Source organism: Trematomus bernacchii, unplaced genomic scaffold (assembly GCF_902827165.1).
Source record: "Trematomus bernacchii unplaced genomic scaffold, fTreBer1.1, whole genome shotgun sequence".
Lineage (NCBI taxonomy): Eukaryota > Metazoa > Chordata > Actinopteri > Perciformes > Nototheniidae > Trematomus > Trematomus bernacchii.
Window position 1 is genome coordinate 378,260 of NW_022987771.1, and position 25,762 is coordinate 404,021.

The 25,762-nt window shown below is 40.4% G+C and overlaps 3 protein-coding genes across 4 annotated transcripts; 1 reads left to right on the forward strand and 2 right to left on the reverse strand.

Annotated features, from left to right (window-relative positions):
• Positions 1–2,444, reverse strand: iscu (iron-sulfur cluster assembly enzyme). Its single transcript, XM_034148836.1, has 5 exons — positions 2,306–2,444; positions 1,439–1,552; positions 1,248–1,358; positions 1,082–1,160; positions 1–575 (listed from the first exon to the last, which is right to left on the reverse strand). The coding sequence occupies exons 1-5, from the start codon at positions 2,405–2,407 to the stop codon at positions 484–486; spliced, it is 498 nt and encodes a 165-aa protein (XP_034004727.1). The 5' UTR covers positions 2,408–2,444; the 3' UTR covers positions 1–483.
• A 2,076-nt stretch (positions 2,445–4,520) lies between these two features.
• Positions 4,521–18,596, forward strand: sart3 (spliceosome associated factor 3, U4/U6 recycling protein). 2 transcript variants are annotated; one of them, XM_034148558.1, is made up of 19 exons: positions 4,531–4,756; positions 6,174–6,300; positions 6,389–6,493; positions 6,587–6,771; positions 7,252–7,357; positions 7,847–7,971; positions 8,074–8,229; positions 13,018–13,156; positions 13,273–13,380; positions 13,472–13,549; positions 13,636–13,694; positions 14,463–14,572; positions 14,689–14,801; positions 14,894–14,970; positions 15,057–15,228; positions 15,535–15,962; positions 16,166–16,318; positions 16,472–16,653; positions 16,737–18,596. In XM_034148558.1, exons 1-19 carry the CDS (start codon positions 4,565–4,567, stop codon positions 16,909–16,911), a joined length of 2,790 nt encoding a protein of 929 aa, XP_034004449.1. In that variant the 5' UTR covers positions 4,531–4,564; the 3' UTR covers positions 16,912–18,596. The 2 variants fall into 2 exon arrangements, with proteins under 2 accessions (XP_034004448.1, XP_034004449.1); XM_034148557.1 differs by lacking the exons at positions 13,018–13,156; positions 13,273–13,380; positions 13,472–13,549; ... (7 more) ...; positions 16,472–16,653; positions 16,737–18,596 and adding exons at positions 9,221–9,390; positions 9,616–11,527 and having other exon boundaries at positions 4,521–4,756.
• A 175-nt stretch (positions 18,597–18,771) lies between these two features.
• ficd (FIC domain protein adenylyltransferase) lies at positions 18,772–21,546 on the reverse strand. Its single transcript, XM_034148559.1, has 2 exons — positions 20,945–21,546; positions 18,772–20,315 (listed from the first exon to the last, which is right to left on the reverse strand). The coding sequence occupies exons 1-2, from the start codon at positions 21,213–21,215 to the stop codon at positions 19,234–19,236; spliced, it is 1,353 nt and encodes a 450-aa protein (XP_034004450.1). The 5' UTR covers positions 21,216–21,546; the 3' UTR covers positions 18,772–19,233.
• Positions 21,547–25,762: the final 4,216 nt, after the last annotated feature.

Below are 25,762 nucleotides of genomic sequence, written 5' to 3' on the forward strand. Positions count from 1 at the left end.
TTTTTTTTTTTTTTTAAATAACTTTATTCACAATAGGCACACACAGCCATAGAATACTCTGAATAATAATATTGAATGCGTTCTTTAACTGCATTTTTATACTGAATCCTTCACGATGGAGATGTGATTTTATACGATTCAGCCAAATAAAGAGGAAAGGCCAACAAATATATTGAAAAAAATCTTGACCTATAGTTTCTGATTTCTTTATTTGGTTTCTGTGTAGAAAACACTGCAAAGGAGTGTTTGAATTAAGATGTTTACCATGAACTTCCAACTCCAAAATCAGCCTCAATAAAGAGCCAATGACTGATTATGAGATGAGAAGCAGATAAACAATAACCCCTGCCATTTTCTTAAGAGATTCATGGTGTATAAACTCCCTGAAGACCTGGTGTAGTATTATGGTGATCCATCCTTTCAAACAGCACTGCAGTGAAACATTACAGGGCTGGAGACACAACGGATTGTGAATAACACACATTAACCGGTGGCTTGCACACGCTTCTCCTTCTTGTCCTGTTGTTTTATTCTGTAGTCTGACAGCGCTGCTTTAATGGCATCCTCTGCAAGCACTGAAAGAACAAAGGAGGGAAGAGTTTAAACAAACACTTTGAGCATGAAATAAGCGTTGATTGTTTACACAGCCTGGTAACAACTGAAAGGAAAACCCTGAAGAAGTGAGTTGAGAAATGTCAACGGTTGATTATTCGTACTCAGAAAATTCAATGAGATTTTGTTTAAGTAGCCATCAGTAATGTGGATGTAATGACTTATTGTTCATGCAATTAATCAAACAGCTTTAACAGTCTTGTAAAGTCAGACAATGACATCACTTCACTGTATTGCAGCATTTTAAAACCATGGAAAAACATGTATGCCATATTAAAGTATCCACAAGATGATATGTAGTTTCAGAATACTATAGAAATATAGCCCAGACCTATTCTAAATGCACAAAAACTGAGAAGAACCAAATGATGGAATATACTTTTGGTTTCAGTAACGAGAGTTCAGTTGTGTTATACTGTGAACATGACAGTGCTACTTTCAGTATGTCATTGTGTTGCTTTGAACTTACTGGAGCAGTGCAGCTTGACTGGTGGAAGGCAGAGTTCTTTGGCGATGTCTGTGTTCCTGATCTTCAGAGCTTCTTCCACCTACAGAATGAAAGCAGACTTAGATTAAAAAAAAGCAGGACTTGTAATGCCACTATTCTTCTTTCAATCCATGTTTTGCAAACTCACCGACTTCCCCTTCACCCACTCTGTCGCTAGAGAACTGGAGGCAATGGCTGATCCGCAGCCAAATGTCTTAAACTTTGCATCAACAATCATGCCATGGTCATCCACCTCGATCTAAAAACAACATAGAATACACCTAGTTGTACAAAAGTAATGACAGTCATGACAGCAGTAGCATTTGACCTCTAACTTACCTGAAGCTTCATTACATCACCACAGGCCGGTGCACCCACCAAACCAGTCCCCACATTTTTGGAGTTTTTGTCTAGAGTTCCTACATTTCTTGGGTTTTCATAATGGTCCACCACCTTGAGGAACGAGACACACGGAAAATTAGATGTAATTGTTTTAGAGTGTAGTAGAGATAGGACATATAGGTTTAAGTTAGCTACCCTACTGTATGTATTTATGTTTCACAGCTTAAAATATTTGACATACTAAGAAGACCTTCCTTTCTTATAGTTGCTGGGTGATTGTTGATGTAGTGGAGTAAAAAGTACAATATTATAAAAAATGTAGTGAAGTAAAAGTATTAAGTAGCATAAACAGAGACTACTCCGGGATGTACTTCAGAATTGTACACAAGTACTTTAATAAATGTACCTTGTTAGAATCAGAATCAGAAACAGGTTTAGTAGGTTTACACGTAGGAGGAATTTGACTTGGTGTCGTACATAAAAGTAAAACAAGAATTAAAAACACAGGTAGAGAACTAGAAAAATATAAGAAATAATAAAGAATATAGTAAAAAATATTGTAAAATATAACAGTATTTCCATTGCAATGGAATGGAATAAGAAGTAAATAAATATGGATCAAAAATCGGCAGTAATAACTGGTTATCCCCATTGAAATTGCAAGTTGAAAACAGCTATTGCCAATCTCTTACAATATTAGTTAAGTTATACAAAGAACCCAGGGTCTTAACGGTCTTAACTCGTGTGGACACAGGTTTGACCCCCTGTGAGATTCACACGACACATAACGTAGTTTACCTTCAGTAAAACGTGTGACATCAATAACACATGTGACATTACGAGTTTAAAACACATTTGAGTTACCTTTATGTGATATAAACACTGTGTCTTGAGCTCCGGGCTGAATAAACGTCTGCTAAATAACAACAGCGAGGACGCTGAGTTTCGCAGAGACACAATCGCCATGTTGAGATAACGATGATGATGAACAGAAACCAACGAGTGAGCACGAAAGAAGACGAGCACCCTTTGCTGACAAACAAGTGCGGAAGGGCTCATCTAGAAAGGAGCGCCCTCTAGAGGCGAACAGCAGCCACTACAGGGGACACATGGAACATAAGATAAGATATATAGTTTATTAGTCTCAATTTGGGAAATGTTTTTGTTGCAGCAGCATGTTGAACAAGTATTGCACATAATTAGAAATGAAAAAGAGTAGAAATTAAACAATTATACAATATAAACATCTCAAAATAGCATAAAAACAGAACTAAAAGAGTGAAAATATATAAAAGTTGACCGTGAAGAAAACATATCTAAACTATCTGATAAATAAAACTCTTATTGAAAGGCCGAATTACAGCTAACACAATTTAAATGTGGGATAATATTTACATTTAGTGTGCAAGAATGGCAAGATAAGATAAGATATATATATATATATTTTTTTTTTGTCAAAGCAGCTTGGATAAGACATTGGACATGAATTAGAGGTAAATAAAAGTAAATAAAAACAATGAAGATATATATAACAGCAGTAGAAGATAAGCAAAATACGCAAAACAGTGAATATATATCAATTATGAAGGATATCTATAGAGTATATATTACAAGTTAACAGTTAGTTCTATATTTAGGTAAATGTTTTATTCATATAAAGAGAGGACATTAATACATGTTATACCTAGAATTAAAACAATATAGTATAGCACTATTAATAGAAACTAATTGTTAATTTAAAGGGGACCTATCATGCAAAATGCACTTTTGTACGTCTTTTATACATGAATATGTGTCCCCGGTGTTCCAGGGAACTCACCAAGTGTCAGAAAACACAACCCTCTCTATTTTCCTCCATACCCAAATCTCTAAAAAAGGGGCTGCAACGGATCTGATAAAAACTGATCCAGATTTGAACACTGTCCTGACGTCAGGACGGTGGCGCTACGGCTATTGGGCCAACTCCACCAATCAGGAGGAGACAGCCACGGCATTGCCGTTCGAAAGCGCTGGAGACGTTGTAGTACATATGCCAGGCCTCTAGATGGTGCTGTTCTCACAGAATCAACCCTTGCTAAAACAGATCTAAAAAATGTCAAATTGAGCAAAATGAGGCATGGCTAAAATGCATGATCTGTTTGGTATTTTGAAAAAAAAAAAGTATAAATATGCCTTATATAGGTATGGTCCTACACTATATTATTCAAATATAGGTCCACTTTAAGAAATATTTAATCTGAAATATGAAACTGTACTTTCTTTTTATTTTGATAACTTTATATGACTACCCCTGATGTTCATTTATGTTCTTGAATAAAAACACCTTTTGTCACAACCACTTTACGAAAATGGGTTTCATCCATGGATGGCGAAGTCCTGCCCATCTACTTCCGACCCATGGGACCTTATTTCGGAAAAATTATGTATTGAAGTCAATGGAGAGAGAAAGATTATCTTTCGACCCCGTTTGAATTGTGCAACGAATTACACATATGATGTTTGTCAATCTTAAAAAATAATTTCCATGTCAAAAAAGTCACAGTTTGTCGTAAAACTGTTGAAATATAAGACTATGAAAAATACGCAACTAGAAAGACTACAAATCCCAGAATCCCGGTCCCGCATTCTGGCTCTTACGGAACCGACTAACTCCCCTTGTGTGTCTGTACAGCTCTCAACATGCCCATACTTGGAGTGATTTTCACCTCTTTTAATACTTTTCGCCTCATTCTGAGGAAAGAAGTGAAATGTGCCAACGTGACGGCCGTCTTGGTGTGTGGTGCGAGACGGGAGATGTAGTTAATTGAGCGGTTTCACAAAAAAAAAAGTGTTACTTCACATTTTGACGACACATTTTAATTTTTTTGACTTGCAAAATTATCTTTTAAATTGACAAACATCATATGTGTAATTTGTGGCACAATTCAAACGGGATCGAAAGATAATCTTTCTCTCTCCATTGACTTCAATACATACTTTTTTCGAAATAAGGTCCCATGGAGGTCCACCGGAAAGGGAGGGACTTCGCCTCTCCGGCTCACTCGGGCTCACTTCCTGGGGTTTTGGTTCATGCTCCAACTCTCGCGATACTTCTCTGTTTCCAGGCAGAAAGTACTTTCCAACATGGCAGCGTCGAGCAGCGCAGAGCAAACGCAGTTGCACGATATGGAGGAGGAAGAAGAAGGGATGGAGGAGAGAGAGATGGAATCAGACGAGGAAAACCGCATGCGAGGAGAAAATTCAGACGAGGAAGAGGACGATTCTTCGGATGACGAGAAAGAAAATGAAGCCGAGATCCAACGCTTGGAGGAGCAGGTAATTAACAACAAGATGCGTTCAGGGACAGAGGAGCTAATGAGAATGAATGGTAAACACAGTCAACTCACAAGCAGATTTAAAACTATGACCTGCCCTGTCCTGCTTTGGCTTAATAGAAAGTAAACTCTGTCTGTTATCCAAAACAATTCAATGTTATTTATGATACGTCGTCATTCAAATAGCTGTCGTGATTAGTTAGCTTACCTGCTAATCTGTGATGCTAATGGTCACGTGTTATACGCGCCTTTTTTAACGTCTTATTTCAGTGGGGCTTTACAGTTTTCAGGAAGTACACCACACGTGCACAAACAAAGTACACATAAACTTTAACTTTACTGGGAGAGACGGGCAGAGAAATAATCTGATGTACCGATAGCGACTTTTTACAGAATTCATAATTGTGTATGTTGCAAGGATACAGTGAACTTTGTAGGTCCTGTTCTTCCACTTTATCAGCAGAGAGCAGGTTTATAAAGTTACTGCAGCAGTATGCATGTTAATTATGTACATACAGCTTACATTTGTTTTACTGCGTTAATGTAATTCTACAGATCCCCATCCATTAGGTTTTTACAATTGTTGGGAAAATACTGAATGTTCTCTTCTAATATCAGAGTAGCACATGATAACAAAGGCCCTACGTAGCTGTGTACGTAACCGGATGTATGATTACCCAGAAGAGCATCAGGACTGTTTTAGATATATGATAGCTATGTTACAACGATTAACATGCTGATTCAGCCTCTATGGAGACAAACACATGACAAGCATGATTATTTCTGACGTGGGTTTTAGCTAATCCAAACTAAACATTGTATACGGCTTTGAACCGGTATTCCTCCATCTTGTGACTGTGTAACTCCCTCTCTTGTATATCAGCATGTAAAGGACACTGTTCAGGAACTAGTTGTCCCATGTAGCTCTGTATGTGATGACTCCTCCATTCTTAAAAAATAAATACATGTATCCTGATATTGAAGCTCAAGCTGGTGACGAGTGATATTTTCCTAACAATAATATATATTGTTTTTGTAATAATTGAATTTAGGAGTCAACTTCATGTTCATTTTGGGGCTGAATTTAATAGTGCTATACTGCACCTGATAGTGTCCGGCATACTGGCAAATACAGCCTTTATGATAATGACATTTGAATTCTAAAATCATGTTAGAATTTATTATATGCATTAGTGTTAGCTAGTTATAAATAATAGACTAGCAAAATCAGTATGGTAAAGTATACATTTTCTGTGTGAAATATTTGAGATTGCTAACTTAAATGCCATTATTTAATCCATAATTCATTTATGAATGTTCTCTGGCTGTGGTGCTATATCACAAAGAAGCACAAGTTAATTATGATATGTTTAATTATTCAAGGTCTTAACTTATTTCTTCTTTGTTTGATTCTTCAGTTGTCTATCAACGCTTTCGACTACAACTGCCACGTGGATCTCATCAAGCTACTGAAGCAGGAGGGGGAACTTCTCCGTCTGCGAAAAGCAAGGCAGAAGATGAGTGAGCTCTTCCCACTCACTGAAGGTTGGTGCATGTTGTCTCAAGAAGTATTCATTGTCAGCAGCTCGAATCATTATTTGCAACTGAAACCACATTTCCTTAAAACCTGCAGAGATTTGGCTGGAGTGGCTCAAGGATGAGATCCGTCTGACTGAGGAAGAGCCAAACCGGGAGAAAGTATATGAACTTTTTGAGAAAGCCGTGGCAGACTATATCTGTGAGTGACCCCCACCATTGGTAACAGCCTTTGATTTGACAGTCAGTTATTTCATGATCTTATGTTTGATTCCATGTATTTATTATACCCTAGGTCCAGATATCTGGCTCGAATTTGCTCAGTATTCAATTGGTGGCATGGGCCTGCCAGGTGGGATGGAGAAGGTGAGATCCATCTTTGAGAGAGCTGTGATGGCGGTGGGGCTTCACATGACGAAGGGACAGGCGGTGTGGGAGGCGTACCGAGAGTTTGAGAACGTCATCCTGTCCACAGTACAGGTTTGTGTTTCCACCACTAAGATGGTCTTATTCTATGTCCTTGATTTTGTTGCTTTTTGAACACATACACATGCTAGAGTTTTATTTTCAATCATGTACATTTTTTTTTTTTACACTGGACTGTTGGTAAATATGGGTTGCTGTTGAAATATACTTTAATAACTTATATTCATGGGCACATTGTTACAGTCTGTATCAAGCATCATACTCGTTAAGCCTTGCTCAAGATGCTCAACACATTTGTGTTATGCAGATTGATGGGAAAGGTCTTTTAACAACAGCACTCTCATTTTAGTGTAGTGTCCGTCAGATTTGATTTAACGCACTGTATTTCATTATCAATCCGTATCGGTCAGTTTATTATTGTGTTGAAGCATACTGTTGAATTATAATCCTTCACTTAACTCATTTAATTGATACAGGTTAGACGAAATGACTTCCTAAATTGTGACACCATCTTCTCTGCCTTTTTTCCTCCAGCCTCCCCCTGGCAGGGTTCCCAGCTGCGAGGAGCAAGGGAGTCTGAATGTTCAGCTCGAGCGAATCCACACACTGTTTCGCCGCCAGCTGGCCGTCCCTTTAATGGGTAAGCATGAAGCCTGATTTGTCCAAAAAGCTGGATTTCTGTTGTAAGGGTTGTCAAAAAGCTGAGTGAGTGGAAATGACCAAATTCCGTTGCATGATGATTTATGGCTGGCACGGTCGTGATGTGTCTTTTTGAAATGCTGTACGCATTATGAAAAAACATGCTTAGTTGAGTTTCAGGAGTGGGCAAAGATACCAGATGGTCTAGTATTGTTTTTTATTTACTGTACCAGCCAAATAGACATCAGATGCATTTCCTGTAATATGTTAAACCCTTTCTTGTCTGAACATCTCACATGTCTCACTGCGGTTATGTGGTCTTATATAAGCAATTGTAAATTGACACGTTCCCGCTGCACACTAAAAGTTACTCGTCTCAATGTCACCCTTTTACAATTGGCTAATTCTGTATGTAGTGTATGTATCATTGTTGTTAATGTTAAAAAGTGTCTATAAATGTTGGCAAACATTGTGCTGTGTTGCTTTGCAGACATGGAAGCCACCTTTGCCGAGTACGAGGAGTGGTCTGAACAGGAGGTGGCTGAGACGGTCATGATTCAGTACAGAAAGGCTTTGCAGCAGTTGGCCAAGTGCAAACCTTTGGAAGAAGCACTGGTAACTGACTTGAATTGAATATTTTGACCCTTACAGTTCTCCTCATTTTTAAGTGTTTGAATATTGTGATGCAATGCCCTAACGTCTGTTGTCTTTTCCCAGATATTAGCAGAACCTCCTAAGATGGCGGAGTATCAGGCCTTCCTCGACTTTGAACTAAAGGAGGGCGACCCGGCACGGATCCAGATCATCTATGAGCGGGCCCTGGCTGAGAACTGCCTGGTACCGGACATGTGGACCAAATACACAACCTATCTGGTGAGTATTGGTTCCCAGTCCGACTGTATTGCTTACTGTGTAGAGTTTGGACTTGTTCATATAGCATTACCTCCCAGGCCTACTCTTACAGCTCCTCTTGGACTAGATTCATGGGTCATTTTTGTTATGTCTTTTCTCCTTTAAACACTATAATTGGACAAAACCCAGCGAAACATCAGGTTAATAATCATTTGAATCATCTTTCTTAACCTCTTGAGCCCGATTGCACCCGGTACCGGGGGCAGACGCAGCATCTTGTAAGATACACCATCCCAGGGCTTGTTAACATTTAACAGCCTATTCATGTGGCATACCCACTTAATGGGAAGAAACTCAGCTAACGGCCGATAATAACACGAAAATGTAATTCCAACACCAAGCGTCTAAATCAGCATTTAACGAAAACGTGCCAACGGTGCATGCGCACATAAGTGATAGCGATTTTTCTACTTCTTGCTATCTGCACAAACGACATGTCATATGAAAGCTGAGATTCCACAGAGTCCATGGGTATAAGTCTCATCACTGTAAAACTCACTGAACTAGCAGCCAGGAAAGAGCAACAAACTGTCTAACCATAATGTGTCTTACCTTTGCTGTTTTGTGATCAAACGTTGTGTTCAAGGGCATAAAAAACGCTGCTGAAGGTTAATCCAATGTCTCTGCGTCACTTTGAAATGATCACTGATAATCCATCATTATTTACATGGTAATAAGCGGGGTATAATGTTGAGCAGGCTGGGGCGTCTGCTTTGGAGCATGCTGTGTTTGTGCATTTTAACTGACACATGGTAATGTTTACGTGGATTTATGAACTGCCCCTCGATTCTATTGGCTCTAACGGTTACAAAGAGGTGTCAATCACCGAATTTGACCAATGGGTTCCAGAGATAGGTCCCCGCTTAAAGTATAAGGTCTGACTACAGCTCGCTCCTCATAACGCAGCGGAACGCACAGCAGATTACAAGAACAGTGATTTCTTTGCATTTAGGAATTAAGGAAAAAGGGTTATACCGCGGAGAAGGTACTGACCATTCTGGCTGCTGATAGCGGGGAAGGTGTTTTACCTGTTGACTCTGCGTCGGATGATGAGGACCAACTGCAGCAACAGATGGACCCGGACAGTAGTGACTCAGATTATGAATTTTCATCAACGGAAAGGTATGTAATCTCTTTTTTATCGATTACTTATTTATTTGGTGTAATATTATTCATCTATCCTCCTTATTATTCTGCAATGAATTTAAAATTCACACACTCAACCTGGATGGTGTTACAGGGCTTATTTACCTCAACATCCATATACTGCCTGTTTGGAGTTACATTTTCAAAAGTATAAGCCAGTGAATTAATCTATTTGGTTTCTTTCCAAACATTTTTTCACAGTGATGAAGATTATGTGCCTAAAATGGCTGCTTCCAGTAAGATACGGCCATCAACACGTACCCCTCAGCCCCTGCTAAGCCGCTCCACTCGACGGGCTTCTGCTCCCCCTCCTCAGCCATCATCTTCCTCATCTGTTTCCAAATCACCCAAAGAGACACAGAACAAAAGAAAAAGCAAAGCATCATGTAAATCAGCAAAACCCAGGAAGTGTGGCCGAGGTGAGTCTTCCTCTCCTGGAATGACAGAGGAAGAACTCGGGTGGCACTACAGAGAGGAGAAAGACCAAAGACCAGAGCGACTGAAGTTCATGCCAGCCAGGGTCCCAGGCCCAACATTTGACACCACCGCATCGTGGTCTCCCCTTTCCCTTTTCAGACTTTTTTTTAGTACTTCCGTGGTTCGTACGCTCATTCGCAACACGAATGCAAACGCCCTGAAGAGATTCCAGGCTGGAAATAAGTATGTTTGGGAAGTGCTGACTGTGAGGGATTTTTATATTTTCCTGACCATTGTCATTTTCACAGGCCTCGTCCACGTTCCCCACAGATCAGACTACTGGTCGAAGAAAAGTCCATATGACTTCCCATTCCCAGCTGACAAAATGTCACGGGAACGCTTTGAAGCCATCTTGTGGTCGCTGCACATGAGCAACCCCGAAGAAGACGAGAAAAACGAGCGCAAAAGGAACACCGAAGAGTACGACAGACTTTTCAAGATCAAGCCCCTGTACACTGACATAGTCACTGCATGCAAAACACATTTCCAGCCCTATCAAAACATTTCTATAGATGAGAGGATGGTGGCATCCAAGGCCCGCGTCAGTACGAAACACTACAAGCCCAGAAGGTGGGGGTACAAACTGTGTGTGCTGTTGGATTCCTCAACGGCATACACCTGGAATTTCTTGGTGCAAACGAGGAAGAGTATGCTCACCACAGGCCAGGGACTCGGCTACTCCTCCGTGATGGACCTCATGCCATTGCCTCTGCTCGGTGGGGGCTACACACTCTTTGTGGAAAACTTTTACACCAGCCCTGCCCTCTTTGAGGATTTGTCCACACACAACATTGGCTGTTGTGGGACCATTAGAACAAATCAAATTGGTTTTCCACAGACTGAGTTGAATGACCTACCGAAAAAAGCTGAAAGGGGAGATTTGCGGTGGATAAGGAAAGGCAAACTCCTGTTCGTGAAATGGATGGACAGATGTGAAGTGTCCATGTGCTCCACAGTGCATGAAGCCTTCAGTGGACAGACTGTCAGACGGAAAGTGAAAGAGGCTGGTGTGTCGCAGTCTAAGACTGTTCCCATTCCTGACGCTGTAGTGGACCACAATCAAAACATGGGCGTCAGGGATGTGTCCGACGCTTTGATTGCGCACTACAACGTTCACAACAAAAAAATGAAATGGTACAAGGCTTTCCTTTTTCGTTTTATGGACATTTCAGTGATGAACAGCTTCCTTCTCCACAAGGAGCTGTACAAGATGAGGAATTACCCCAGCAGCGTGAAGCCACACACCCAGAAGTCTTTCAGGGAGCAGCTTGCTGAAGAAATGTTGGAGTTTGCTGAAGGCTCTGCAGCACCACCATGCCCCCCACCACTCGCATGCATGCCCATGTATTCTGGGGACGATGGGACCCAATCAAGGGGGTACTGCAGGAGGTGCCATGATTCTGGCATCTTAAGGGTGAAGACACCTGTGTTATGCGTTAAGTGCAAGGTCCCTCTGTGCTTGACTTCAAAAAGAAACTGTTACCAGGAGTGGCACGACCAACTTTTCTGAGTTTTTCCAGTGTGTTGATTTTTACAAAACATTTTTTTTTTGTTTTTGCCATTTTATTTTAGAATGTGTTTTTTTTTTTTGTATATTGTGTATAAATACATCTGCTCCAGTTTGAGTCAAACTTCATTTCCTGTGTATGTTTTTTTTGTTGAATGGGGAGAAGTTATAGAGGTCTGGGTGCATTTTCAAAAAAAGTCAAAAACAGTTTGGATAGAATGAATACCTATAGCTGTTGTATTTGCTGTAAAGTGTCCCTACTGTAAGGTAATTATATGTACAGCACTTTGGCTCGACCAAAAATCGTTTTAAAAATGTGCTATATAAATAAAACTTGATTTGATATAGTGATATATTAATACAATTTAGTTTTACAATCTGGTACCTGAGAAAGGTCAAATGGCACTGTTTGGTGAGTCTGCCTGGACCTACCTGTGCTAAACCTCTCTAAAAAATGTAAAGTTTCACTTAATAAGCATCTATCCTGAGTCTGACGCAGGGTACTTATGTTATGGTTTAGATCCCTAAAGTATCTGGGCTACTCTTCCATTATTCAAGAGTGGTTTTCCCCATAAATAATGTGGTTTTCTTAGGCGGAGATTTTTTTTTTTTTTACTAGGTTCAGTCTGAACATCTGTATTGATTCTGACACTTCTACAGCCAACTCATAGGTGTATCAATAGGCGCTTTCACACCGCAGTACTTTTCCCACAAAGGTTCATCAGAACTTAGTTCATGAGAACTCTTTAGTTCTCATGAACTAAGTACAGATTGCGTTCACACTGGAATAAGTCCCTGGGGAGTCCCAGCAGCTTCTACTGAAGCCTTCCGAGTAAATCGCCTCATCTCCACCGCTCCCATGTTTTATTTTGTGTTGCCATAAGTTAGTCTCTGCGTTTCTGCGCTGGGTTAATGCTAATGCTAATGCGAGGATAATAAAATGGCGGCTTCACAACACTTTTTGGGAGTTTTACGGGGCGTGGTTTGCATTCCGCCCAGCCAATCAGACATAGGAACCTTTTTCTCCCACGAAAGTACCTGCTCTCTAGCAGAAAAGGGGGTAAAAAGGTTCCGGCTCTTTTTAGTGTGCACGCGACATTTCGGATCTATATCGGAACTAAAGTGGGAAAAGTACTGCGGTGTGAACGCGCCCTAGCAGGGACGGAAAAGGGGGTAAAAAGGTTCTCATGAACTCATTTTAGTTCCGGATTTTTTTGGTGTGAACGCAACATTTCGGAACTAAAGTGGGAAAAGTACTGCGGTGTGAACGATATGTTATGGTTTGGATCCCTAAAGTATCTGGGCTACTCTTCCATTATTCAAGGGTGGTTTTCCCCATAAATAATGTGGTTTTCTTAGGCGGAGATTTTTTCTTTTTCATAGGTTCAGTCTGAATTTACTCTGAAACAGCAACATCTATATTGATTCTGACACTTCTACAGCCAACTCACAGGTGTATCATTGCTTTGATAACAAGATTATTCATACACCCCTTTTAGTTGTGAAGATATACTCATTCATTCTGGGCAGAAATGTAGTTACGAATAAAGTCAACTCCTTTAAATCTTTAAAATAAAATCTTTAGCTTATTTTAACCATTTTGTTATTTGTTCCCTCAGGACCGTCAGCTGAAGTTTAAAGACCTGGTTCTCTCCTCACATGAGCGAGCGGTGAGGAACTGCCCGTGGACGATGGGTCTGTGGAAGAGCTACCTCCTGGCTCTGGAGCGGTATGACGCTGACCACGCCACCGTCTCAGGTAAACACTTTCTGCATCGCTGTTTTCATGCTGCTGTGTTTCATATGTGACCAAAATCCCAGACCTTTGTTCCTGTAACGCTGAACCGGCTGCCCATGTCTTTATCTTCCCCACAGATGTTTTTGAAAAGGCGCTGATTGCAGGTTTTATTCAAGCGACGGACTATGTGGAAATTTGGCAGGCATTCCTCGACTACCTGAGGAGACGTGTTGATTTCAGCAAAGGTGAGAGCGGTACTGAATGTGTCTTTGTGCTTGGAAACTATTCCGTTTCCTCCTTGTTTCCTTGCTAACGGTGTTACTTGTGATTTTGCAGAATCAAGTAAAGAGTTGGAGGAGCTGCGAGGATCTTTCGCCCGGTCTCTGGAATACATGAAACAAGATGTTGAAGAAAGTAGGTGGATTTCTGCCGGACTGAGGTTTTACTTCTGGTATTATAGTTTTGGCTTTCAAATAATTCATTGTCTTGTTTCCCTGTAGGATTTGGTGAAAGTGGAGATGCTTCTTGTATCATAATGCAGATCTGGGCAAGGATAGAGGTAAGAAGTGTTACTATGACAACCATTTACTATAGTTGCAATAGGGCTGTGCGATTATGGCAAAAATCATAATCACGATTATTTGGGTCAATAATTGATATAACGATTATTAAATACGATTATTCATTGACTTTGAAAAAATCCATTTATTGAACTTTAAAACAAATACAAATAATAATTTGAACAGTATATTTTTAACTGTTGATTACCCTGAACGTATAATTCAACTGAAAAACCAATACTAAAATAAATTATACATTTAAATAAATAATATCAAAATAATAAATACCAATAAACAAGATCAACAAATATTTTGGAGCGCACTTCCACAAGCTACTAAACATATATAAATATGATAAATACAAATAAATGAGACCAAAATAAATTAGATCAAAATATGTAGCAGTGCACGGTCACAACCTAGCAAAGCAAAATAATTGTTTTTTTCGATTATGTTGTTTACGTAATTGTGGCAGGCCAAAATCGTAATTGCGATTAAAATACGATTGCACAGCCCTAAGTTGCAATGAGCCTGTCTAATTTTTAAACCCGGTAATAGCTCAAGTGTCTTCAGCTACTCTGTGATGTACTTAATTTACCATAAAATCTGATCTTAAACAGCAACTTACTTTTTAAAAACGCCACAGTATTAGTCACACAAGGTCATATTTATGTGTATTTTGAATGATATTACCTCACTGTCACATGTGTAATATGGAAACTATCTGCACAAATGAACACCTCTTAATGTTTTCTTCTCCTCACCAGGCCCTCCACTGCAAAAACATCCAAAAAGCCAGAGAGCTGTGGGACAGCATCTTGACAAAAGGGAACGCAAAATATGCCAACATGTGGCTGGAGTACTATAACCTTGAAAGGTATGTGAAACAAGTCAAACATGACAAAAAGGAAGTGCTGATGCGTTTTGAGCCACAACTTGTATTTGGTGTCCCTGATTTTATTTTGATTAATTTCTTCACTTCTTTATCCTTAGGTCTTATGGAGACAACGCTCACTGTCGGAAGGCTCTCCACAGAGCAGTTCAATGCACCTCGGATTACCCTGAGCACGTCTGTGAAGTCCTGCTCACATTCGAGAGGGTGGAAGGTGAGTCCAGATATAACAATCCAACACAACATTAAAATAAAGACGTTTCTCATAGATTACAGCATGTCTGTATTTTGCGACCTCATCTCCAGGTTCTCTGGAGGACTGGGACGTGGCGGTGCTGAAGACCGAGACCCGGCTGAACAGAGTCAATGAGCAACGAGCGAAGGTAAGAGCACCTATCAGCACTGCCCATACCAGGTGAAATGTTGAGCTGCCTTTAGCTAATGTAACCTTGTTCTGCACACCTGTTAGGCTGCTGTGAAAGAAGCTAACCACGCCCGCCAAGAGGAGGACCGAGGGGATCAGCGGCAGAAGAACAAGGCAGACAAGAAGGGTCAGAAGAAGGGTCAGAAGGGACCAGGAGCTGTGTTGAAGAGGAAAGCAACGCAGGATGATCACCATAACGATTGGAACAATGACTCTGGTAAATAAAATGGTCTTAAAAACATTGTATTTTATAGTAAACTATGCTTAAAAATAATCATAGTGACTTGAAATTTGTGAAATATTTATGTATTTTGTGCAAGCGAGAGAGAAATCCTGCTAGTTCGCATTTAATAGAAATTCAGTGTAATTACCCTGATCTTTTTCGAGCTATCCCGTGTTCTGTGAGGGAATTGGGATGGGAACATCTTTGAAAAAAACACTTCAATTTGATGTTTAGGAATATAAAGGAACTCTGAACTCTAGGTTTATTATTAATTGTTCTTTCTCTTTGTGACGGAACTAGCTCCTAAAAGACGTAGAGGAACTAAGGACGGTGCCACAGAGGAGAACATGGAGACTGAGACGGGGAGGAACCCCCCACCCGGCTATAAGCCCGGCAACAAAAGAGCCCAGCAGGGGTCCGCCGCCCAGAGTCAGAACGATGAGAAGCCAGAGCTGCGTAACGATGATTGCAGTGTCTTCATCAGCAACCTGGCGTACACCCTGGAGGAGCCAGAAGCTAAGCTCCGGGCGCAGTTTGAGAGCTGCGGTCCCATCGCACAGGTTCGCCCCATCTTCGCGACCAAAGGCACCTTCAAAGGCTACGGCTATGTGCAGTTTGAATCCACAGTGGCTGTCGCTGAAGCCCTGAAGCTGGACCGACGGGAAGTGGAGGGCAGGCCCATGTTTGTGTCTCCCTGTGTGGACAAAAAAGAGAATCCCGACTTTAAGGTAAATATGAACATGTTTCAAAATATAGACATGTCTGTTTTTCTCTGCAGGTCTTGAAAGTCTAAACTTTTGAAGAAAAATATATATCTTAAATGTATTTCTGTGGTATCAAAATAAATGTTTTCTTAAAGTGTTTTTGTCAGTAAACCCTGTAGAAACCCTTATAATGAGCCGTACAAGTAACCACAATAATGTCCCCGTAGATCTTTAAATACAACACGACCATGGAGAGGCAAAAACTCTTCATCTCCGGGTTGCCGTTCTCGTGCACTAAAGAGCAACTGGAGGAAATCTGCAAAAGTCACGGCACCGTCAAAGACCTTCGCCTGGTCACGTATCGCTCTGGAAAACCCAAGGTGAGACATAAAGGGGAGAACAGTGTCCTGACGTTTAATAATAGTCCTCCTGGTTTAGATAATGATTAGCGCCTCTGACCACACGATGCTGAACAGAGTCATGGAGCAGCTGCTATCAGTGTATTAACTGTCTCTCGCTGTGTGTCTCTGCAGGGTCTGGCGTATGTTGAGTTTGCCGACGACACCCAGGCGTCTCAGGCAGTTCTGAAAATGGACGGCATGGAAATAGGAGAAAACAAAATCTGTGTTGCTATAAGTAACCCCCCGCGGAGAAATATGATGGATAAACCTGGTTTCGAAAGAACGGACTTAATGCCTCGGCAGGTCTTTGGAGGGTAAGTTAACGGATATTTTCTGAAAGTCTTGCCTCTATATTATCCGTACCTGTACTAACACAAGGTTGTTTATGTTTTCAAAGGAGAGGCAGAGGGCGCACGCAGCTGTCGTTAATCCCTCGATCCCTGCACCGGCAGAGTGAGCCTGTGAGCAAAGTAAAGAACGGAACCGTGGAGGCGGCGGGAGAAGGCAGCGCAGCCGGAGAGACGAAACCTTTGTCAAACTCAGACTTTGCCAGGATGCTTCTCAGCAAGTGAGAGGAGGAGGAGGAGAGAAATATGACTGCCTTCGGACCGAAAGCCATCTTGTGTCCTTACAAATACGTCTCGGAGAGTTTTCTGTATTTGGTTAGCTGGCTTCCCTTTAACCTCAGTCCTGTCAGGTGGCCAACGTCCTGCCCTCCATCGGAAAGACTCTTCACCAGTGTGACAGATTGTTTTCATTTGTGCTTGTTTGAAGGTAGATGGCTGGGTATTTTATAAAAAGAAAGTGTATAATTGTGTGTAAATATATTGTATCTAAAATGGTACGCCTCGTGTTGCAAAGTGTCTTCTTTTGTTGTGAATTGTGAAACAGAACTAAGAGAAGCAAACAGCGGAGTATCTTTTTTAAATAGTCATAGCAGATAAACTAGTTAATGTTGTTTTAAAAAAGTGAGATGCAAAAGTTCAGCTGTGGCGTGTGTTTGTGTGTGTGTACAGAAGATGGATGTACTACAATAATGAAAAGATATTCTCCAGATTTTTCAGGAAACTTATTTTTCTCTGAAGACAAAGTTAACAAGGCTAGCAATGACTTTTTATGACTATATAGTACAGCTTATTTTCATAATACCATCTGTGAGTTACCATCTGCTATTAACCATCAGTATTATGATGCTATAGAGTTTACAGAGGGTCATTAAAATACTAGTTATTTGGCTTTGTATCAGCCTGAGGGCATATTAGAATAAACTTCCCTGTCTTCACGTCAAACTATTGACTGGACTGCTCTAAGTACACGTTCTCTGCTTTTATACATCACTGTTAATATCACCTGTCTGTTCAAGGTGAAAACATCCATCATCACATCACCTATATTGTTTTAGAAACTACCCATAATACCCTCACCTTGCGACACTCGCATGTGAGCGATAGATAAGAAACATTTCTACGTGGCTCTTTCGATGGCTGCAGTCTTTATTTGCAAAGATAAGTGCATCTACATATATTGTATTTTAAAAATTGATTGTTCAAGTCAAATGTAGATTTGTAGTTTATTTTCAGTATCTCAGCTGTTCAAATTGTTATTTTTCTTACATTTAGGTAAATAAACTGTATCTTGACGTTAGACGATTGATAGGAATACGTATGTCTTCATCTTAGGCTCTAGATAACTGATGGCCATTTTTCGTAGTTTTTTTCAAGCAGACAAAATAATTAATCGACTATTTAATAACATGTTACCTGAAATGGTTTATAAATTAAGAAACATTAATTCATTTTGGGTGTTAGGAGATGACCATACATGCTAGAAAGTATATGTGGAACTAAAACCTAAGTACAGTTTTATTAATGTGACCTGGTTTACTTTGTAATCATTGAAGTCTTCTACACAGTTTAGGTCTGCTGCTCCTTCAAAATGAAAGGAGAATCTATGCAGTTTTTCCTTTTCTGTGTTCTGAGGTTATGAGCCGACCATTACTCAAGTTTGTTTTCATAATGTTCTGTATGATCATTTAAAAAAAAAAAGGTAACCAGTTTGTTTATATAGTATAAGTATACATTTTCAAAACAAATGGAATACAAGCTATATGTATTGCTCTCACCACAGTGGCCTAATCTAAGAAATAGAAATGTGTCTCGTCACCTATTTTCTGTCTAATACTAAAAGGTTCATCAGTGTTGTTTTGTATAATTTATATAGTAAATGTTTTGAATTTGCTATAAAGGTCAAGAATAGATGGTGTTTTTGTGTTCAAAGTATTTATTTACCCCTTGTGTTTTTGGGTCCTGTTTAAAAAAGAAAAATAGTCATGTTTTAAAACTGGTTTTAATAAAATCATGTCAATCCTCTTTGATCGCAGTGACAGCCACAGCTTTGTTCAGTCTAAAACAATTCATAACCTAGAGACATAATACAAGTGAATAGAACACGTTTATTTTAAATAAATAATCAGAAACACAAATGCTTACAGTGTTATGACACTTCATATTTTCTATCCGAGAGATAGATCATTAACAAATGTTCACACTCACTCTACACATTTGCTCTTAAAGCATACCAAGTCAAATGTCATAAGAAAACGTTTCTTTCATCGTCACATCACCTCTGGTCAAATGTAGATTGTATTTTATAGATCTCTGAAATGCATTAACACTAAGGGAATATAGGTTACTAACAAAAAGTGGGGAAAAGGTTTATTTTCAATGACAAAACAAACCGTAACAGCAAATTTTCAATTCAACACCCTGTGAATGAATTCATATCTTAAAACCTAAACTGGATTATAGAGGATAAGGTAGAATATGGCCATAAAGCAATTGAACACATGGTAGGGTTGGAATTAAAGTGCTTTTAGATTCCCCTTCCCTGTGTATCTAGTTGTGAATGGGAATGGTCTGTTGGCAGTCGGGACAGGCCTGGTCCTCGCTGGCTCCCGGCAGCCCCACAGCATGCTCCGTTGTAGAAATCAACAATGTGTCCAATGTCATCTCTGTACATTTGGCTATAAAGCGAATGAAGGGTCGTACATCTCCCTCATTAGCCGTGTCTAGAGCTGCATAATACTCCGCCCTTTGTTCTTTGCGGATAGTGACTGGTGGGTATCGCGCTTGCATGAGCACGAGGTTCATGAGCAGTCGTGATGTGCGTCCGTTGCCGTCGACAAATGGGTGCACATAGACCAGTTTGTAGTGGGCGAGAGCTGCGTACTCCACAGGGTGCATCTGCAGGGCGTCCTCGGAGTTGAGCCACTGAACCAGCTCCTGCATGTGTCTCTCCAGGTCCCGAGGGTGGGGGGGGATGTGATGGCCCACAAATACCTGGTTGGTGCGCAGCCTCCCTCCCTCCACAGGGTCCACGTAGCCCAGCACCCGGCGGTGGATCCCCAGGATGTCACTGACGTCCATGGTGCCTGCTCTGGACAGCAGCGAGGTGTTGATGTACTTCATGGCTGCGTCCACACCGATGGCCTCGTTCTGCTCCTGCAAGCTCTTCCCAGCGACGGCGTAACGCGTCTCGAGGATGTGACGGATCTCAGACAGAGTGAGCGTGCTGCCTTCAATGGCCACCGTGTGGTAAATGTGGTGGTAGTAGGTCTCCTCCATCACCCTGCGGAGGGCAGAGTTGCCTTTAGGAATGGACATAAGCCGGCGCACTTTACTGTCAATGATGCCAAAGTACCGCTGGTCAATCTCTTCGACCAGGGGAGAAGTCCGGTCCCGGCTCACTAAAGCTCTCTCATTACACGGGGAGATGGCCAAGGCCTTGGTGTAGAGATGGTCTGCCTGGACCACATCCTTCTCCTCTTCCAGGATGGTCCCCAGCTCCGTCAGGGCATCCACAAAGTCTGGATTCATGCCGAGTGCATGCACCAGCAGTTTATGAGCCTTCTCACGCTTCCCAAGTTTTCTCATCTCCACAGCCAGCTGCAGTGCCGCCTTGGCCTCAAGCTTCATTTCTGCAAACACAACATTATAGACGGTCAACTCCAGCAAATGTGAAACAGTTGGAGATAATAATACTCTATACATCAGAGGTGGAAGGAGTACTAAGATCTTGTACTTAAAAGTATAAGTAACAGAAAGTAGGAATACTCCCGTTTTAAAAATGTTACTCAAGTAATAGTACAAAAGTATTAGCACCAAAGTAAACTCACCAAGTACCAAAAGTAAAAGTACTCATTATGCAGATTGGCTCCTTTCAGAATCATATATATTATATGTGTAGGTTATAATTATTGATATATGTATCAAGCTGGTAAAGGTGGAGCTAATTTCAAATAATTGGGAATTGAATACAGGTGTATCTATAGTCTTTTTTAAGCGTTGATCCTATTGTTTATCATTAATCTATATCTGCAAAGTAACTAAAAGGTACTACATAAATGTATTGGAGTAAAAGTAAAATATTTACCTCTGAATTGTAGAGGAGTAGAAGTACAAAGTATCATAAAATGGAAATACTCAAGTAAAGTACAAGTACCTCAACGTTTTACTTACAAAAGTACAGTACTTAAGTAAATGTACGTAGTTACTTTACACCACAGCTATACATGTAGTTAATACATACACCTGTTCTTGTTCGTACCATTGCTCGGCTTGGACCTGAGTGGCAGCACGTCCAGGGCCGTGAAGGGGACCGTGAGGCTGGTGGTCTGCACCGCTGCAGGCCGCTGAGAGCCGCCTCCCAGCCGGCAGCGGAGCAGTGAGAGGCCCCTCAGGGCGGCGCAGCACTGATCCTCCTCCCGCACCAGGGGCATCAGGACCACCACCAGAGACCCGAAGAGCACACACAGCAGCGGGCACCATCCTCCAAGGAGCCGCCCACCGGTGTAACGACACACCGTCATAGCAGCCATGATGGTCCCCGGTTAAACCTTCCATCCTCCAGTGATACGGGTCCCCATGAAGATCAACCCCGGCTAGGAGAGCAGAAAGCCGACAGACAGGAGGTAAAAACGGTCCCCATGACAGCTGGAAACTACCGACACTACAGAGGATATACCAAACTGTTACCAAACTTTTAAAGCTTGAAAGTAAGGTATCGTTAGTTAAGTTAGCTCTCTGTCGCTACTATTTAACTCGAAGCTGAAACTAAAAACAACGACTTTATTCACGAATAAACGGCCATTAACTTATTCCCAGCGTCAGTACAGTTGTGTTCACAAAATACCAATAATACACATCATCGACTTCCTGGTTCGCTCCGAACATGTTAACATCCCGCAATATCATTGGCCAGAAGTTTATTGAAGGACGGTGCTGATTGGCTGAAAACGCAGCAATACACCAAACGGTTCGTAACAGATTCTGATTGGTTACATTTGTTTCCGGCCACGCAGTGTGCAAGAGCAGCAAATTAAAAGCATGCAAAACATTCCTCCTTTTGAAAAGGTAAAACAGGAATAGTCAAGATAGATATTTATTGTGTTTCACGTTTGCAATTCAATTATGAAACTTCTATTTAAATGGTTTTTATGTTAATTCATTCGCTTACCGTATTTATTTCTGTTTGTATGCAATTATTAATTAGTAATATATACACCTAACGAGTTGACTTATTGAACATTCAGATTTATTTTTTGAAGTGTGTTTTTTCCCTCAATAGTTTCCTTGTCATTTGACCAAGCCACTCACTAAAACATTTGTTTTCTATTTTCTATCAATATTTTTTTTTTATTCAATATGTAAGGTTATTTTGATGGAAACTTCTGAAGCAACGGAGACAGGACTCAGAGAGACGCGAGTTGAGCAGGAACACTGATGGTTTATTTGGAGCTTCGGCCGGAGAATTCACAAGACATCCGCTGTGCCACGATTTGCCATACACATTCTGAAGATCTCTACCCCAGACCCATGTATTTAGCTGGTTCTGCGAGAATAATCAACATTGTTCATAACAAGATAAAACCATAACACTTCTATCAGCTGACGCCAACAGGCAGGAACAGGGAGACAAAACACTAGAGCACAGCACCCAAGGTCGCAGGTGCCTGTGCTCAGTCAGGACAGTATATAAACTGGGTCAAAGTTATGGGCCTTGGAAAATATTCCCCAACCGATATAATAATAAAAAATGTTCTCCTTTTTATGATTATTTAATTTAAATTAAGCTTTTTTTCTATAGAAAGGTTTTGTTTTTGAAATATCTTCCAATTTATGGGGCCAATTGGGGACTCCAAATCAATGCATCATTCTTATAACATGTTGAAGGAGTCTATTTTATATGAATATTTTATAAAACAAGTACATGCAAATAACAAAAATGTAAATGTATATGTACAAATAGTATAAATATAAATACAGATAGAGTTTATGATGACTACAGAATAGGTGGCACACTTAATTTGGCAGATCTGTGAAGCTCTTCTGACGTGTGTACTTTAACCCCCCAATTCTTTCTTTTTATGATGTTGCCTTTTCAACCACAAAACCCCAATGTATCTTTTATGCTCTGCATTTCCTTTTAATGTAAATGTATTATGTACTAACAAACAGAAGAGGGCAGCATTGCTCTGTTATACAAACATCACAGTCTGAGCATATCCTATTGAGACTGCAGTAGCGTTCTTCTTATGCTTTCCAATTTGTTAATGCAATGAAACTGAATCTATATTTTGGATGATTAATATCTTCCCCCTCAGCCTCAACTTGTCTATTAGCATACTATAACCTTTCAACTCTATGTATATTTGTCCTTCATGCCATCAGTATTCAGTTTGTTATGTTAAATGTTTTTTATTAGAAGCTTTTATACTTTTATGCTTCATCTATTTATAGTGAAGTTGCCTTTGGGGACTCTTCCACCAGCTGGAACAGCCCGTGGTGAGGAGGATTGATTCCTGGCTATGTGCCAACGCCAACACTTTAAGATGTATCTTCAGCAGATGGCAATCTATCGCCTCTAAATAGCTGATATTCTCACAGCCTGCTCTCTGTAGCAACATGATGCTGCCACACAGAGAGTTATGAATGAACAACCATATAGATTGTTTTATGTTGAGTTAGAGATTTAGTGGGTCCGTCTGAAATCTGGGGGTTTGAATTCATTGAAGTCATGTTGCACACTGTAGTCACAGTGAGCTGTGGAGCCGCACACTAGTCCCTCTGTGCTGCTTTGACCCACAGCACGCTCACATTGGAGGATATATGGAGAAGCCATGCTTGAGATGTGTTCTTTCTTTACTGTTATTCATGTGCCCTATCACACACCTCTCATATCAATAGTTAGTTGCCATAAGTATGTTTCAGAAAGGAAAAGAGACCTCTGGGGAATATGTCATCAACATGCTGGCAATGATTAACTGTAGAGGGAAAGGAATTACTGTTGCCTGTAGGATACGGACTCTGAATTTAGTGTGAGGCTCTCATCACACTCAGTGCTGTATCATTTTGCCACTTCACCAAGACACTTTTAGTACTACTGTTACGCGTGAAAGCAGCTTTCATTCAATAATGCATGAAACCAGGCCAACTGCATGGTTGCATGACATCACCATTTTCCACATTTGTTTTTCATATTAGAACAAAAATGAACAGAAAACCAGAAAGTCTTAAATATCTTACAATTTTTAAGATTCCCTTATAAATGAACAATGAAACCATGTGTCTCTAAAAACAAAACCATACATCTTTGTAAAATATTATAAATCTGTAATGCATATAACAAGGTGAGAGAGCATCAATATGAATATATGTGACAATAAGTGATTCATATATCTAAAACTAGCTATAAAAAAGAAAATCAAAACCTTACATTATTAATCTTTAAATGCATATAAAAAGGTGATAGGGCATCAATATGAGTTAATGTAACAATAATTGTTTCATATATCTAAAACTACTAATAAAAAAAGAAAACCAGAATAGAAACTAAGACACTGCAGAGAGGTGGACGTGTGCAGTGAACCATTGCACAGAAGAATAGTATTAGTTATTAATATATGAGAACACGCATCATGCAAAAAGACGAATCCAGTCCTCCTTCAGATTGATCTCCAGTGAGAACATTAGTCATGAAGCAACGATTACATTTCTCAGGAATATGACTTATCCACTTTAAACTTTGATCTGAGAACCTCATAAAGGGTAGGATCAGGGTTCGAGTTATGTGGGAGCCAATGGGAGCTGAGCTCCCATAAGGAGGGGTCTGAGCTCCCACGGACGCAGTGAAATCATACATCTGTGGGGGTCGCTAATACATTACCAACAACCATTATTTTAATCACAAATAATGCATGTGTCAATGTAATGAGTATTATTTACGTTAAAGGTTGGGTAGGTAAGTTTGAGAAACCGGCTCGAGATACACTTTTTGTTATATTCCATGGAATGCTCTTAACATCCCGATAGCAATGAATATCTTAAGTGCTTTGACAAAAAATCCATACAAAAATTTCATCTGTGGAAGCTGTAATACTGTAAAAAGTAGGACCAATCATTTTAGCCGGCCCGGTATGTGTATGATGTAACTATTTTATAGACTAATATGTAGCTTTATGAATAATGCCGTGCCACATTTTATAAGCTATTTGTTTTGAATGTAAAGTAGTGAAGTGGGAGTTTAAACTAACAGAGATTTCATAAGTAGAGCAACTTCCTTATGCCCGGGCAGCCGAAAATATGTTTTGTGTGCACAATTTTGGGCCTTTGGGGACTCCGTAGAATCACCGCAGACAATTACATTTCAGGAAGTTACTTTGGAACTTCCATGTAAAGTTTCACGCTATTTTTTGCTAAATGAAAGTTAAAACGTTTCATTATCACTCATATCACTTTGTCTGATCTCTCTCTCTCTCTCTCTCTCTCTCTCTCTCTCTCTCTCACTCTCACTCTCACTTTCTCGCCCTGTAATTAGTTGATTCAACTTCTTAATGTCAGTCTAAATAATACAATTATGTTGGTGCATCATGGCATGTGGCTCATTAAAAAAAAGTACAGACTGTACAGCTATTATCTACCTCTTGTATAACAGCAAATTGGTCAGAACCGGCCCTGGTGTCATCCCCACAGCACCCCCCATTTGAAACATGTTCCCACGGCTATGATTTCATATTTAAGTTTGTAGCAAGTAGAGGGCTGCTGGCAGGCCCGGACTGGCCATCGGGAGGGCCGGGAGGTTTCCCGATGGCCTAGCGATTTTTTAAATTTTTATGTAGGAAAAATGCGTTCTATTGTGAACGCAACGCTGCGCAAATGTGGGTTTGCCTCACACAGGGTGACTGTCTGTCTACATGATGTGGCATCTGTTTCATATGGGTGTTTCCATAGATCTAGTCTCTTTATTTTCCCCTCAAAATGCACCAGATTGATGCATTTAACTCCAAAATTAAAAAGAAATCTTACCAGGGGGGGCATGCCCCCGGAAGCCCCTAGAGGATTTGAGGTCCACCCCCAAAATATGTTC

Excerpts from the sequence above, each read along its gene's own strand:
- iscu (XM_034148836.1), bottom strand. The coding sequence starts at position 2,407 with ATGGCGATTGTGTCTCTGCGAAACTCAGCGTCCTCGCTGTTGTTATTT. Across the intron at positions 1,359-1,438 it reads GTGATGTAATGAAGCTTCAG|ATCGAGGTGGATGACCATGG; the intron begins GTAAGTTAGAGG and ends TGTTGTTTTTAG. Across the intron at positions 1,161-1,247 it reads AGTGGGTGAAGGGGAAGTCG|GTGGAAGAAGCTCTGAAGAT; the intron begins GTGAGTTTGCAA and ends TTCATTCTGTAG.
- sart3 (XM_034148557.1), top strand. The coding sequence starts at position 4,565 with ATGGCAGCGTCGAGCAGCGCAGAGCAAACGCAGTTGCACGATATGGAG. Across the intron at positions 6,301-6,388 it reads GCTCTTCCCACTCACTGAAG|AGATTTGGCTGGAGTGGCTC; the intron begins GTTGGTGCATGT and ends TAAAACCTGCAG. Across the intron at positions 9,391-9,615 it reads GAATTTTCATCAACGGAAAG|TGATGAAGATTATGTGCCTA; the intron begins GTATGTAATCTC and ends ATTTTTTCACAG.
- ficd (XM_034148559.1), bottom strand. The coding sequence starts at position 21,215 with ATGGCTGCTATGACGGTGTGTCGTTACACCGGTGGGCGGCTCCTTGGA. Across the intron at positions 20,316-20,944 it reads CAGGTCCAAGCCGAGCAATG|AAATGAAGCTTGAGGCCAAG; the intron begins GTACGAACAAGA and ends TTGTGTTTGCAG.